Source organism: Tachypleus tridentatus, chromosome 3 (assembly GCF_004210375.1).
Source record: "Tachypleus tridentatus isolate NWPU-2018 chromosome 3, ASM421037v1, whole genome shotgun sequence".
NCBI lineage: Eukaryota > Metazoa > Arthropoda > Merostomata > Xiphosura > Limulidae > Tachypleus > Tachypleus tridentatus.
Window position 1 is genome coordinate 4,091,847 of NC_134827.1, and position 16,560 is coordinate 4,108,406.

At 33.8% G+C, this 16,560-nt stretch overlaps 1 protein-coding gene across 2 annotated transcripts in view; it reads right to left on the bottom strand.

Moving 5' to 3' along the window:
* Nucleotides 1-16,560, bottom strand: part of LOC143246235 (corticotropin-releasing factor receptor 1-like) — a 52,620-nt gene that overhangs the window by 10,060 nt on the left and 26,000 nt on the right. The window contains exons 2-7 of one of the 2 annotated variants that reach the window (XM_076492603.1): nucleotides 14,873-15,001; nucleotides 13,133-13,221; nucleotides 11,868-11,971; nucleotides 8,818-8,956; nucleotides 8,208-8,364; nucleotides 1,358-1,488 (exon numbers count right to left, since the gene is read on the bottom strand). In XM_076492603.1, the coding sequence (XP_076348718.1) occupies nucleotides 1,358-1,488; nucleotides 8,208-8,364; nucleotides 8,818-8,956; nucleotides 11,868-11,971; nucleotides 13,133-13,221; nucleotides 14,873-15,001 (749 nt within the window). The remainder of the gene's footprint in view (nucleotides 1-1,357; nucleotides 1,489-8,207; nucleotides 8,365-8,817; nucleotides 8,957-11,867; nucleotides 11,972-13,132; nucleotides 13,222-14,872; nucleotides 15,002-16,560) is intronic. The other variant, XM_076492604.1, reaches the window with a different exon arrangement.

Sequence of the window (16,560 nt, forward strand, 5' to 3'; positions counted from 1 at the left end):
AGAAATCATGGTTAATCTACACATCCAAATATTTACAGCAACCAAATCAGGTCTTAGATGCTTACCACCAACCTTCGAAGATTTCAGCCTTTCAGAATCTAAACTAGACCATTGTTTGCAAAGCTATGAATTTAACCGACAAGTAGCTTCCTGATCCACGAACATGTGGTAGGCATTTATCTGACAAATATCTTATTCCAATCTTATGGTGACTTCTGTTATACCTAATATAGCTTGAAATGTAAATGCAAAGTTGGTAAATATTTAAGAGGATGCACTTATGTAAATGCAAATGTAAATTATACGCATTATCGTATTTTTATGATACTGATTCCACGATATGTGAGCGAGAGGAATCAATCATTGAAAGAGTATTAAGTGATACAAATTAGAAGATGAATCTAACTTCTTTGTTAATCATTGAATGGTGTATTGAAGTGATTTTTTTCACTCTGCTATTTTGATTATAAAAACTGGAAAAGATTAGACTAGTAGTTAAAGTATCAATACAATTGGATTTGTACGCAATTGTAAATAATCTTATTGAGGTTTTCATTTACGTTTAAAAACAAAAGGCGCGATGCGTGTTGCAAACTGACGAATAGTATTCATTTATTATTACCTTGATGTGCCTTAAATAAACTGATTTTCATGAAAATATCATAACAGGACTAATGCACAAAGTGCAAGGGTCTAAAGAAAGCAGACCGACTGACTTAAGTTCCTTGGATAATAGATTCAAACAAAATATAAATGTTAAAAGTACAGCAGAAGCTGTGAACATCATTCTAAGATCTGCTCCTTCATTCTAAATTAACTGCAGTTTGAATCTTCTTGCATTTACCGAAAGTGCTCTGATTGGCTACTATGTAGATACATAGTAATCAAATAAATGAAAAAACTACTGTTAAATTCAAACAAAAGAATAATGAACATTTCACAATCATTTTAAATCAATATTCACACAAGATCTAAGTAACACTCCGTGAATCTAAATAACAGTTAATTAATATTCACGTAGGATTAAGTAACATTCCGTGAATCTAGATAACAGCTAATCAGTTTTTACGTAGGATTAAGTAACATTTCGCGAAACTAAATAACAGTTTGGTTGATCAATTTTTGGATAAACAGAGAAAATGTTGGTAGACTATCTACGTCTTAGTTTATGTTTTTACAGTATAATATGTAAAAGTGTGTTACTGAACAAACTATAATTAAACACCAGACGAAAGGAACAAGATTACATCTTTTATTCACTATATTTAAACTTAGGTTTTTACAAATAAAAAATTGTGATTCCGAACAAGTTATGGTTTAACAAAACACAGGACGAAATATATCGAGCAATACTAACCAGAAGAACAAGTAACATAGGACCTGTTAGAATCCACACGAAATCCGAGTCTCCATAGCCTTTCCAGCAGAGCGAATTTAAGTCGCGTGACATCAGTAGGCACCAAGTCAGTATGAAAACAAACGGAAAACCTGAAAGGATAACATGTACATACTTACTGAAACATCATCATTCGTCGAGTACACAGCTAACATACATACGATGCAAGCATCGTCCACTACCGTATACTTTCAAAGCCCCATTTTTACCACGATTTTCTAAAGTTGCATTTATGCTTTATTTTCTCTTCATTCGTAAGTTGTTTATTTGACTAGGACATCAGAAATTTCGTAAGAACGTGTGAAAGTAACCCTCTTGTAACGCTGTGTGATGACATCTGTTTCTTCATGAAGACATTGTTTTTTTTTTTACCAGGGATGGCCATTTTCAATGAGACCTCTTCCTTCTGTCAGTTCTGTGGAGCCTCTGCAGTTGGTTAAGACGCTCGACTCGCAATCTGAGGGTCACGGGCTCGAATCCCCATCCACCAAACATACTCGCCCTTTCAGCGAAGGGAGCATTATAATGTGACGGTCAATCCCGCTATTTGTTGGTAAAAGAGTAGTTCAAGAATTGGCAGTAGGTGGTGATGACTAGCTCCCATCCCTATAGTTTTATACTGTTAAATTAGGGACGGCTAACACAGATAGCTCTGGTGTAGTTTCGCGCGAAATTCAAACCAAACCAAACCAGGTGAACAGGTGAATGTTTATGTTGATACAACATCTGAGTCGGAGAAAACCGCACTTTTTCTGACCTCTTTCAGAGCAAATGTCCATGTAGGTATTCTTATTAGCATTTTTCTGTTGTGCATATCGTTGATTAATTTCGGTATCGCAGTCTTACAATCGATGAACAGTTCAGTAAAGTAATGTGAAAAAGTTAGGACACCCTATGAAAGCGTGTATTTGTGTAACATTTTTGGATATATAGATATTTAATCTGAATTTTAACAATACTGAGAGATTATAGGAATATAACTAAACAATTAAAACTGAATAAAAGACTTTTCAAAATCTTCTGCAAATGTAATTCTACAAAAATCCATATTCTAACTGAAGAAAAAGTTAGGACACCCCCACATGAATAGGTGCACATGAATAGAAGATCGTTACTCAGCATTTTGAATGAGGCTTGCCCTATTTAAACCTCAGACATTTAGTTTGGAGTGCTCCTGACTGTTGAAGTGAGAGTGAGCACCGTGGTGAGAGCGAAAGAGCTGTCTGAGGCCTTTAGAAAGAAAATTGTAGCAGCTTATGAGTCTGGTAAGTGATTTAAAAAGATCCCAAAAGATTTTGAAATCAGCCATTTCACTGTCCGGAAAACAGTCAACAAGCGGAGGGCTTTCAAAACAATTGCTAACGTGCCCACGTCTGGTCGTCCAAGCAAGTTCACACCGAGAGCAGACTGCAAGATGCTAAAAGAGGTCTCCAAACACCCTAACATGTCATCACGGGACCTACAGCAGGCTCTGACTACTGTTGATGTGAAAGTGCATGCCTCTACAATCAGAAAGAGACTGCACAAGTTTAACTTGCATGGGAGGTGTGCAAGGAGGAAACATTTGTTCTCTAAGAGAAACCTTAAGGCCAGACTAAAGTTTGCCAGAGAGAATGTAGACAAAAACCAGGACTTCTGGAATAATGTTCTTTGGGCAGATGAGTTCAAAATTGAATTACTTGGACAACAGAACAGAGGACATGTTAGCGTAAACCAAATACAGCATTCCAGGAAAAGAACCTCAAACCAACTGTAAAGCATGGAGGTGGAAGTGTCATGGTTTGGGGCTGCTTTGCTGCAGCAGCACCTGGACAGCTTACAATCATAGAATCCACCATGAATTTTGCTGTGTATCAGAGGGTGCTTGAGGTTCATATGAGACCATCTGTACGAAAATTAAAGATGAAGCGGAACTGGACCCTGCAACACAACAATGAACCAAAACATACCAGTAAATTCACCAAGGACTGGGTGAAAACTAAGAAATAGAGAGTCCTGGAATGGGAGTCAAAGCCCAGATCTTAATCCCATTGAGATGCTGTGGGGTGACTTGAAATGGTCTGTACATGCAAGAAACCCTTCAAACATCTCACAGCTGACAGAATTCTGCATTTTGGAGTTGGGAAAACTTTCTTCAGACCGATGTCAGAGACTGGTAGATGGCTACAAGAAGCGTCCCACTGCAGTTATTTCAGCCAAATGGGGTAACACTAGCTATTAGGGGGTAGGGTGTCCTAACTTTTTCCTCAGTTAGAATATGCATTTTTGTAGAATTGCATTTACAGAAGATCTTGAAAGTCTTTTCTTGAGTTTTAATTGTTTAGTTACATTTCTATAATCTCTCAGTATTGTTAAAATTCAGATTATATATTTATATATCCAAAAATGTTACACAAATAAACAGGCTTTCATAGGGTGTCCTAACTTTTTCACATGACTGTATATACAGTCAACACACTTCGTTCGTTCTAAAACTGATAAAAGAAATTTTTACGTATAATACACTTTTTGAAATGTTTTAAGTTCAGTCCAAAATTAGTGCAAGTTTTGTGGTCTCATTAATTATTTATTTCTAAAATATTTGTTAACAGGTCAGAGGTGCTAGCCTCTGACTAGAGTACTACATACTCACTTATGTATGTAGTAGCAATCAAGTTCACAAAGGAGGTTGCCAGTTTTTCTCAAAGTTATTTAAAGAATTATTATAAGAGTATGTCGGTAATGATTTGTATGTTTGCGTAATTGTACATACATTTTGACGATGTGCTATAGTAATTAGAGAGTTATGTTTATCAATGCAGAGTATGCGTATTCAACGGTGGGGCGTATATATGTTTTGTATATTTTTATGCTATTATCTGGTATTGATTATAGTTTACTTATGTGCTTGGGTGCTATGTTTATCAATGCAGAGTATGCGTATTCAACGGTAGGGCGTATATATGTTTTGTATATTTTTATGTTATTATCTGGTGCGATTCCTTGTTTTTTGCGGTTAAGCTTCTTGCATAATTTGTATATTTCCAAATTTTTGTTAATACACTATTTGTGTGCTTACCCGCGTTAGCTTTAGGTCAAAGGTTAAACCTAAAAAATTTGCCGACTTTGTGGTATGGAGAAGTGTTTCATTTATATATATATAATTTGGGTGAATCTCTTTTTATGTTTTGTGAAAGTGAGTAGTTGATTTTTTGAAACATTTATTCTTCTATATTATTTAATCGTCGTTGAAGATTTGTCGCTGCTATGGATGGCTAGAGGCACTTTTCCAACATCATTCGCGAATTCTGATACAAGCCCAAAGTTTGGATCTTGTGAGGGCATACTGCTCACATAAATAATGAATAGAATAGAGCTGACTACCCCTTATGGGAAACGCGTGTCTCTGGGATAAAGTTCTCAGAGTAGGTTCCTCTAAAATTTATTTTACAACTTCTATTTTCAAAAAAGTTATATAGCCTGAATATAATCCTCGGAATCTAAGACCACCGCGCCACACAGTATCGAAAATTATTTCAACATTGAGAAAGCAGGCAACAGTGCATTTATATTTATTAAAACTCTCTATAATTATTTCTGTTAATATGACCAGGTGGTCTGTTGTCTCTCCAAATTTTCTAAATCCATTTTAGATTTCTGGCAATCTTGAGATTGCTTCTAGGTCATTTGACGGTATATTACTTTTTATTCTTTCAAGAGTTTTACTACACAGCTGGTCAGGCTGATCAGGTGGTAGCTGTTTGGTTTATGTGCATCTCAGAAGGTCGAAACGTTGTTCTCTGTTTATCAATAAAAGTGTTAATACCCATACCAGCCGTTCTGAGATACATTTTAATTTCAAGTGAGTTTCTCGTCATAGAGATTTGTTTGGTTTATTTACTGGCTTTTTTTTTCAATGGAACCTAAGCACAATCGCTTGCTTTCAAGAAACCGGGATGTATCCGGAGCTTAGTGTACTGTCAGGTACTCATACATTTTAAAGAGTGCTTGAAGATAGTCTGTGTACCATCTTTTCCTGATGCTATTCTTTTGTGTAGCTTTTATAGCTAATTTACTTCCGTTTCTGTAATTGCTTTTGTGATCTCTGTTATTGAATTTTCTATTTCTTCGATATTCATTGTTATATTTTGTGTGTTAACAGGGAATTTTGGTGTGTACTTGGTTTCGTTTTGTGTAACATAGATATTGACTTTGTTGAAGAATTGTGCATTCATATTTGGTTCCTGGTGTGCTTTAAACGTATTTTGAAGGTGTTTTTTAAATGCAGTTGAAGATTTGTCGTTGCTATGGTGTATGCTATCTTATTTTATGTTTCTAAAAGTGTGTAGTTACTGTTTGGGTTTGTTGTGTTAGTTAATGTTTTTGAGTGTGTCAAAAACTGCTTTTAGTCTTTTTAGTCATTTAGTTGGGAGCAGAATTAATCTCAGCTGTCTTGTTATAGTTATAGAACTTTGTTTTTTATTTTGTTTCTCAATGTGTTAATTAGGTAGCAATGCCTTTTTTTATGCGTGCTTTTCACATTTATTATCTGTAGGAGATTTTTTTGGGTCCTTTTGAAAGTCTTCTACACCAAATTAGCATTCGGTAAGATATTTTGTGTTTTCTATATCACTTGGTATAGTTATATAACATTTTACAAGTTTCTTTAGGCTGTTATTATTATTATTGAAATATTAATATTTTAAGTTCTTTTATTCCCTTAACACCACACTAAACGCCACTAGATAAAATACGGAAACGGCTAATTACTTAACATTTATACTAAAATCCAACAGAAGTCGTACGAAGAGTATAATTCTTCAAACGAAGTTGGCATTTTTTTTACAAACGACATAATTGATACGACATATTTTTTTAAGTGCAGAATCTTTGCTTTGTTTTAATTGCATATGCAATTTCCTTCTGTCTTTTATCATTTCTAATATTTGTGCGTGGGGTATCCATCTCTGTGCTGTTATTGGTTGTTTATGCTTGGATGTAGTAAACTATGCTGCAATTTTTAGGTATTTAGTGAATGTATGGAAACAAAGAAATATTTCTGATACATCCACAGCGTTATTTATTTTATGTAGAATTTTTTCAAGAATTGGTTGATACGCAATACATTTATCTTTCTTACCTTTGCATTTTTCGGTTTATATTGATTTATTTGTATGGAGGTGAGAATGAAGAAACACCAGACAGGTAAATTATCACTGTCAATATCTTGTCCTACTTGAAAGTTGTTACGTATTATAATTTATTTCGGACGAGTTTCCGACTCACTGTGTTACGTATGTTAACGTATTATTATTTGAAATCACCAAAAATTTCATTTTTAATTTATAAGCTAACTGAATGCCAGTATGCATCACGTTTGTGATATTTGCCAACAAGATTGATACAATTTTCTTTCTTAACATAAATATATTTTAATATACAAACAACAATACCATTTATGATAACGGTTATTACAAATAACCGTTTAATAGAAAAGCATTACAAACAATACTCGACCTTCTATCTGCTCTGGAACTGAATATTTTATCGATAGTTCACGATAAGTGAATTAATTCTGTGTTGATACACGGGTACATTTCATTACGGAAAATCATCTTGCTTCTTCATCCGTGAGTTTTTTGTTCCCCCCTCCCACAAGGAAAACATCTAACGTTCTCTTAGAAACACTCCGAAGTTAATCCACTGAAGTTAAACGGGTTGTAATGTCGAAATCTATAAACGTTCCTCGTCACATGTCTGTAGTTCGGCGACTAATAAGAGTTTATCACAATTATAGCTTCCGAGGTTTATAGTAGACTAACTGTAGCAGACCAACAATATAAAACTCTCATTCCACATGTCGGTTTATAAACTTTTAGGGTGAGGTTCTCGAATGCTCAGTTGGCCACAATATTTGAAGATACGCTAGTGCTTTCGTAAAACATATATTGTTGATTCTTACACTCGAGAATCTTCTACAAATTTATAGAATCGCCGGGACTTTCGCAAAATATATTTAAAAGTATAAATATATATTGAACTGAAACAAACATAAATATTAAAATAAATAAATCCTTTAAATCCTTGTAAATCCTTTACAATTGTTACTCCCAAAATAGGATACGTTTTATTTAAAACGAAACGACTCAGTATACTGACATTAACGTATGATTAACTTACAAAAAATAACAACAGATATAGTTCTAGGATTATCGGAAAATCTTTCTTTTAGTGCTTTTGATCTTATTATGTTAGAACGTATTATAGTCCTACAACTTACTTGTGGATTATAAAGAAATTTGGCGACACTTTTCTTGTCCATATTATTCAACAGTTTAATAAAATGAAAAATGGAAAATGCTACTTCGTTTTGATTAAAAAACTACAGATGTACTTCTCAAAAAATAAAAAAATATATTGTATCTCCAGAGCTTTGGGACATAGATAGATAAAAGTACAGTCAGCCAAACTTTCCGTATTGAAACCTTAAGTATATAAATCTATCCAAACGTCCAACATATGTGTTCACCATTTTTACAAATAACAAATAATAAAGTCATACTAGGTGTAAATAAGAAAGTTAAAGCTCTGATGAGGTCGTGCATAACTGTTAAATTCGGAATTAAGTTTTGTTGGTATGCATCGACACAAACCACTGTTCCCCACTAGTACAGTGGTAAGTCTACGGATTTACAAGGCTAAAACCAGGGGGTTCGATTCTCCTTGGTAGACTCAGCATATTGCCCGATGTGACTTAGCTATAAGAAAACAAACACACACACAAACTATCAAAGAAATCTGTTAGTGCAACTCTTCATAAGATGTGACTTACCCCATCCTATGAGACAGTAGATTCTGAAAGGAGCTTCTTGCTGAAATACTGACACTGTAATTCGACTGTGCAGTAGCAATCCCTCCACAAACATCCAGTTAACACTAGCCATAGCAGCGTACATCTTCAAGGATAAGATGATTTTACAAAGCCAGTCCTGTAAACGTTCAAAACAACATAGTATAGAGGATAGAGTTTCATATATTCTGAGAAATTATTAAATGTGTAAAAGCACATTAACTTTGAGAAACTTGGTAACTATGTTATGCAGGTAAAACACTAATAAAAATGTGTACTTGGGATGTAATTCTAGCAAACTCGACACTTGTTGATAATGTGAGAGCTTACATATTTAAGACAGAACATATAAAAGCTCACAATGGTGGTAAGTATCTAAATATGTAAAGTGTGTATAATTTATAAAAATAACAGGAGTCATGTAAGTGATGTGTAGATAGTTTAATTTACTTTTATATAATTATTATGGCACGTGCTAGTCTTACTTTTACATAGCTATTACACACCTTATAGTTTCCTAGCTTTTATATACGTATGTTACTTTTTCATTTAGTCATTACATAAATGGTATACTTTTACGTTTGTCACTTACAATATTTCCTATATCTGCATATGTAGACATTGAGTCACTGAAAATCACTGGGGACGAGATTGCGATGAGAAGAATAGAGTGAAGAATTAAAGCAACAACCAAATTCTTATGAACTCGTAGTCTCTGACAGTGTAGGGATCTGAAATTGAGCAGATAACTGATCACGTTCTCTGATGAAAATTGTATGAACTGTGAAACGTGTACGATGCATACACGATATTATAAATAACTCTATCTTAGAGCACAGAGCCACGATTTAATTTGACGAATACATACAAAATTTATAGATTTTGTTATAACAAAATGAGGAGCACGATTAATTAATTACTGTTTCTACCTGTCCTCGTTTGAGTGGTTTTTCCAACGTCTATATACATATATGAATTAATCGCAACAAATTTCGTTTGGCAAACTTCCTTCTTAAATGTTTTTATTTCCTCTGGTTTATATACTAATTACAGCCTCCCAGTGGCACAGCGATATGTCTACGGACTCAGACCGCTAGAAATCGGGTTTCGATACCCGTGGTGGGCAGAGCACAGGCAGCCCATTGTGTACCTTTGTGCTTAATTTCAAAGAAACACTAATCACAACAAGCTTAAGTTGCGATTGTTAATTATATCAGTAGTTTCTATTCTGGAATAACCGTCACTTGTATTTTATTCTACCATGTTGGCCAAGTAATAATGTTAAATTATTCAAAGACGTAAGCTTGTATATGGTGATTTAAAAACCAATGCACGCACTATCCATTCAACTTCCGTGTAATTACATGCTGGTACACGCGATATGAAAAAAATAAAGTTTTCTAAGGTACAGAAGCATGAGACCATGGATGTAACAATATATCACTTGGTTCATCGAGTAGACAGTGTAGTTTCTGTATCAACCATCCGTTCCATACTTTCCCTCTTTGTGATTCTTGCTGACAGCTGACCAAACTAGATAACGCAATGAACCATGGAAATCAGTATTTGGGAAAGATTTTCATGGCGGAATTAGTAAACTCTTAGTCTTAAAAGAGTACACTCCTAATTAGTTTAATGGTCTGAGTTGTAATTAAAACTACATAACCATCAGTTTATTCGATCCAAGTAAAAGGAAAGACATCCGTGAATATCGTTGGTGATTCAATTGTTTTAAAAATTAAAGTCTCTTCCGTCCTTACAGATTCTTCTTTGTTCCAGTCAAGTTGGTGTTCCCACTTGAGGAGTAAGTAATGCAGTGATAATGACGATACAAACATTTTTCTCGTGAGTTTAAAAGTCCTTATAATGTCAGACATCAAAACGTTAAGAAGTTAACGGTACTGTACGATCGTCAAAGGTACTTTAAACGTATTAAAGTTTGTTTTTGTTGATATCTGGTATGTCGATCGATATTCTCTCTCATATCAACAAAGAGAAAGACTTAGATCATGTAAAGTGAAGAGCATAGGTAAGAAAGCATGACTAGTTTAACTTACAACTATATATATAAAATCGTCCACAGAAAGAGTAAATAACCAAATATCTAAACCTAAAATTGTCTTTCTTTGTTCCTACTTTTAATGGTCAATTAACTACACAATCAGTAACTGATGTAAAAAGTAAGCATTATAAATAACAGTTAACTAACCAGTGGTTTTTTTGTTTTATGCAATAAACAAACTCCATAAAAACGTTCACTTGTGTTGTAACCGAGTTCAAATGTTACTAGTAACAATGAAAGAACAAAGTTGAAAAACTGTCTGGCTTATCAAAGGTTTAACAATCATATTATCTGCATTTCAAGTTAATTATCTTTGTCATAAATGTTAGTATAACAAAGAAACACACATGTATGCATTCTAAAAACAAACACGATTACAAATGGACCCTCTAGTCATGTGGATATAGAATTATTTATGTAAAATAACAATAAAATATTACACCAACTAATATGGATATAAACGTATTTATATATATAAGGGAACAGAGTATTCCAAGACTAACGTTAACGATAATTAAGCGCTTTATATTAGTATAGGTGTGAGAATGATTCCTGTATACAGTAAGCCATCTACACATTTTGGAAACGGTGGTTATTTTCGACGTATCAGCAATGAAGATTTCATATTCTCCATTTTGTCTGTTTTCTCCATTTTCTAATATTGGACTTCAGCGATGTTTGTGGATATTAAATTTTATTAGAGAACACTCATGTTAATATCTCCGTCTTTTACTCCGTGCAACTTTCCATAAACTAGATAATGTCTAAAGTCGACAACGTCTAAAATTATCAGACTTTCGGACTTAACAGATATATGCTCGAACGGAATTACTATTATTGCAGTTTCTTTAGTTACTTTTTTAATGAAATCAGCCGTTGATTTCATAGGTTGCTGGATGTTTATGAACTTTTAACTTGTAAATCTTCGTCAACTCAAATAGTGTTTATTATATAATTAATGATAACAATAGATACATGCAACTTCACTACGATGGGTTATGGGGTCAGATGACTCTCTTTCGCATCGAGTCTTCACTTTGCTGCTCTAAATACTTTTTTGTTAGAATTCTTTTTCTTGCATAGAGAACACAAAAGTGTTTCATGTCCAAAATGCTGTGTTATTTGACTACGTATAGTTTAGTAATTTTGTGGTATTAAAGATTGTTTTATAACACAAAAATATCAAATAGCTCTTTAGCCCCAAATCAAGGTTTTGAGGTGTTTCGAAAGCGCACTCATCGCAATCCGCTTTTCTATGACAAGATTTATTTAGTTTTTGGACATCTACAGAGAAGTGATAACTAATTTGCGAGTGTTTTAGTAACTTGTAAACGAACCTTTGCCTATGGTTGAGGTTTGTGAAGAAAGTGACAGAAGAAACACAAGTTATGGCTTCATAAAAAAATAGTTTAACTTTTCAACTGCTGTCAGAAAAGCTATTTTTTTACTCGAGATGTTTAGAAATACTGTTATAGATATACGGGGAATTTTGAATGGCATACAGTTATTATTTTCAGAAGCAATAATACATACTGAAAAGAGATTAAAAAGAAATTCTTGATATATACGTTTGCACATACTTGAAATAACAAAATATGAAGAGAGTGATGACTAGAGCTATCAGGGACAAAACAGAACAGATAAAGAGAATGTATCCTACCGCCAGAGGCGCTGATGTCAAATCCTACAAAAAGAAAAGAAAAAGGCGTTTACCAAGCCACAATCATTCAACGGTGTTAATATTTCCGTTCTTACGACGTATACGTTACACAAATATTTGAAGTTCTTATTATTATCCCTCCCCTGATCAGGTGATTAATCTTTATGCCATTTTTTAGTCCCCGTATTAAGTCTTCCTGAAAAACCTTGGTATGTTTCAATAATATACTATAAATAACAAAATAAAGCAGCTAATTATTAAAGAAACGCTTTTATTTACCTTGAAGTTTCACTTATTTTCCCAAGAGGTTAATGTGTAACGGTCTAAAATGAACATGTCGCTACAATCTATTCACAATCACAATACTTAGAAACAAATTCAACGCAGCCAATAAACAAACGCCCAGCCAGGACTTACGCCAATACTAGTAAACAATTTATCATAAATATTAATAACTCAATAATAATGAAATCAGGAAAAAGAACCAAAAAGAAAAAAACCAGTACCAATAACTATACCCTAACAATAGCCTCCCCCTTTAACTGTAAGCTACTGCTAGGGAAATTGGTGTCATTTTTGTCATATGTACACATATATATTTACTCAAAATTCAAATAATTATGTAGAAGGTGAGTTAGCGTTTTAATGCAAACAAAAAATTCATAGATATACTAAACGATAGCAGGAAATAATAAATGAACGATAAACATAATCATAACCATAAAAATATAACTTGTTTACCTAACAAATGTTCTATCAATCACAGCTTATAATTCTGCACTTACATGGTAAAGATATTTCGTCCCTAATTTTGAACTACTAACCAGAGAGAAGTCCACCAGTCGGCAGCACCCTGTCACCCACAATCCATACTAAGATATTTACTGTCGCTTCTATAATATAGCCACAGTTTAAACTGCGTGAAAAATTTCTGGAGTTTCACAGATTAGAGCCTGACTAACCAGCTCCTAAGCCCAGAGCTCTACTACAAGGTCAACACCTTTTACTAGGTATCTAGGTAAGTAAGCACTTTTTATTGATAACTGATTATTTATTTGTTTATGTTAGGGATCTTTAAATTCCAGACCATTTCACATTATATAGTTTGAAACGAAACATTATAATTATTTTTCATAAATTTTCACGTAAGTTACTTATTAGTCAACTAGGATACGGCAAACTTACTTCATTTAGTAACCCAACACATTCAGTGTAGTTAGTCCAGTTTCCCCAGCGCCAAGTAGCGTCTTTTTCACATACTCTGTAAGCTGCACCTACGTGAGAAAAGAATGCGTTTTATGATTTGAATAAATAACATGATTGTTATGTATTTTATCTTGCCGATTCAACATTATTCTTTCAACAAAATAATATATTTTGTTATCTAAACAAAAAGTTTCAAGTTAGCACAAAACTACATAATGGGCTATCTGTGTTCTGCCCATCACAGGTATCGAAATTCAGATTCTAGCATTATAAATCCGCAGACTTACCGCTGTACCACTGGGAAGGGGGAGAATGCTCTTTGAATACCCCGAAAGAAGCATTAATTATGGTAGAAATACCAATGTCATTGAGGAAGCCTATTTTTTTATTCATGTGACGAAATATTTTACGAGATTTGGCGTAATTTTTGCAATATATCTCGGAGAATACTTGAGCTACTTCAAGTAAATTTACTGTCGAAGTATGTTTGTTTGAATTTCGCTCAAAACTAAACGAGGGCTATCTGCGCTAGCCATCCCTCATTTAGCAGTGCAAGGCAGTCATCATCACCCACCGCCAACTCTTGGGCTACTCTTTTACCAACGAATAATGGGATTGACCGTCACTTTAAAGCCCCCACGGCTGAAAGGACAAACATGTTTGGTGTGACGGGGTTCGAACCTGCGACTCTCAAATTACGGGTCGAGCGTCTTAACCATCTGGCCAAGATCAGTTGTCAAGGTAGAGGAACATATATGCCACCTATGTACTAAATTGAAACGAATTCGATTAAAGGAAAGTTGTTGTTTTTCGCAGAAGACGAAGAATTTTAGGTTACGTTTCGCCTTCTGTAAAGTAATAAGGGTTGAAACGAGTTTTTGAAATTTGGTTAGTAATGTAACGAAATCTGGGAGACCTACCGCATAAAATACGGGAGAGTTTCAGCTAATGGGGATGGTTGAAAAACCCAAAGTTTTTATTTCTACTAATAACACACTGGGTCTCGTGCTGGTTGTTTGTTGTGTGTGTGTGTGTGTATATTTTTGGCCCCTGACACACTACCATGTATCTCGTTTTTTTTTTTTTAGCGTTGTAAATTTCCAGAGTTATCATTAAACCTCTAAAGATCAAATGAAAATATAAATATTAAAATGATTTAAAAATAACCAACTGCTTTTCAGGATCAAAATAATTTTTTCACTAATGCGCGGTTTTTAATTAAAGGTAAAAGCATAGACTTGATTCATAGAATTAGATCAATTACTAAGATAATACACACACACAATGATAATCAGATTAAAAATAAAACATTTGTTTGTAATTTTCTCATTTATAAATTAACCTCTAGTTTTCTCTTATTACGTTTATATATTTTAAACGTCTGTATATATGGATTTTTTACTAATTTGATATTTTCAACCTGAAAATTTTACATCTGTAGAAACACATGGACTAAAGGACCAGGTCAGAAACATAAGGACCAAGCATAAAAGTCCTTGATTTAGAACTGCTTACAAGAAGGAGGAGAGCAGCCAATCAGTTGCCCGCTGCCTATACAGCTAGTGATACTTTTAAAATGCGACAACAGTTAAATGTACGGAACGCATTCACCAGCATATTACGGGTCTGAATTTAGAACCTTACGCTCCGCAGTTGGGTACGTTAGCCTCTGAGCCACGACTGACCCAACACTAGTTTAAAGTTAAATACTTATTTTACCGTTTGATTCGGCATACATAGGAACGTGGTAAGTTTCGAAAATCTCTGCACATGTTCTTGAAGTAACCTGTTCTGCGGGTGTTGGTGGCCAACAATAAAACTCATCCCAGGCAGCGTTGCAGTAAAGATCTAACAATAAAATAAATGTAACAATACATAATTATTACAGTTTTTAGCAACACACAATTATTTAGTGACTATTAAGAACAATTTACAGCTATTTAAATATACGCAAAACATATAACCTTTGCAAAAGTTTGATAAAACCAGCAACAAGTTACTACTTACCAACCAGGCAACGAAAAAGAACTTTTAGTCAAAGAAAGAGATCTTACAAAGTTTTAAAACAAAATTATTAAGTGGAGCATATTCGCTTCTTTATTTTATTTATAAATTTCAGCTGAGCATATACACACATTAGTAATACTGTACATAATATAGAATAACTCGTCAATATTATTATAGTGACTAGATTATAGAAAGTAAATATGTGTCTTCATTTATCCTGGAAGAAGACTCACAGTGTCTAAAGTACCATTGGTCATACACTAAAATCAGGTGTTCGATTCCTTTCGGTGGGCTCAGCAGATAGCTGAGTTCTAAGTGAGGGTAAAGTAAGTGTGAATTTGTTACAAAGACGATTTTCGCCAGGTGTACCCATTCCTAATAACTGGATTTGGTATTTTCAACCTGAACAGTACCTTATGCAACAAATGGGCTAAACAAAAGACCACAATATTCAGGTAAAGCTATCTATAATTGATACTTTTGACAAAAGCCACTTTTGGCAACTAGTCAGTAATAACGCCAATGCGACAACTCTTAATCTAATAACAGGGTTGACCGTCCAAATCATAACACCTCCAACCCTGAAAAACGTCTTTAATGGCATATGGGAACTCTAGCCTTAGATCTTATGATCTGCAATTCTGCAAACAAACAAATTTCACATACTGGTTTTCCTTATTCATAACAGTCTGTACTCAGTCTTTGACTATTACTTAATTAGCAACGTTCTGGTATTTTGTACTTACTTCCATGTTACTAACAGACATGCTGACCTGGCCAGAGACTTCTAACAAAGTCACATATTTCATATCAATCCAATCATATCAAAACAACAATTATTTCTCAATAATGGTTTAGTTCTTTATATACATATAGCGTGTTGTTTGTTGTTTTTTTTTACTATTAGAATGCTTTCATAACTTTCTCTAGGGAACCAAGTGAGAAAGTAAGAGCTAACAACAACTATTTGTATGTGTTTTGTAAGAAACGGCATACTCCATATTTCATTAAAGTTAGTTTCATTAATATGATCAGTTACAAGACTCAAAATAGTTTTGGTTACTCGTGTTAATTTTTACTCCAGAAAATTAGTTTCCTTTATTAAGTTAGTGCACTTACAGATAACTTAAGTTTTCATATTTTGTTAAGTTTCATGAAATATAATTGGGCTTAAAGGTAGAATATCGCTAACAACAAAGGTACGTAAATGCTGATTCAAAACATTCCAAATTTGAAAGATTTTAGTTTTCTTGTTTATTGGCTTTGACATTGTATACTTCTAATCAGCTTGCTAGATGAGATTGGCTTCATTAACATTTACTTTGTTGTTTTCTTTTGCTTCTGATTTAGATGGCTAATTCACTTTTCATCAAAAGTTATTAATAATTAGTTTTTGTTTT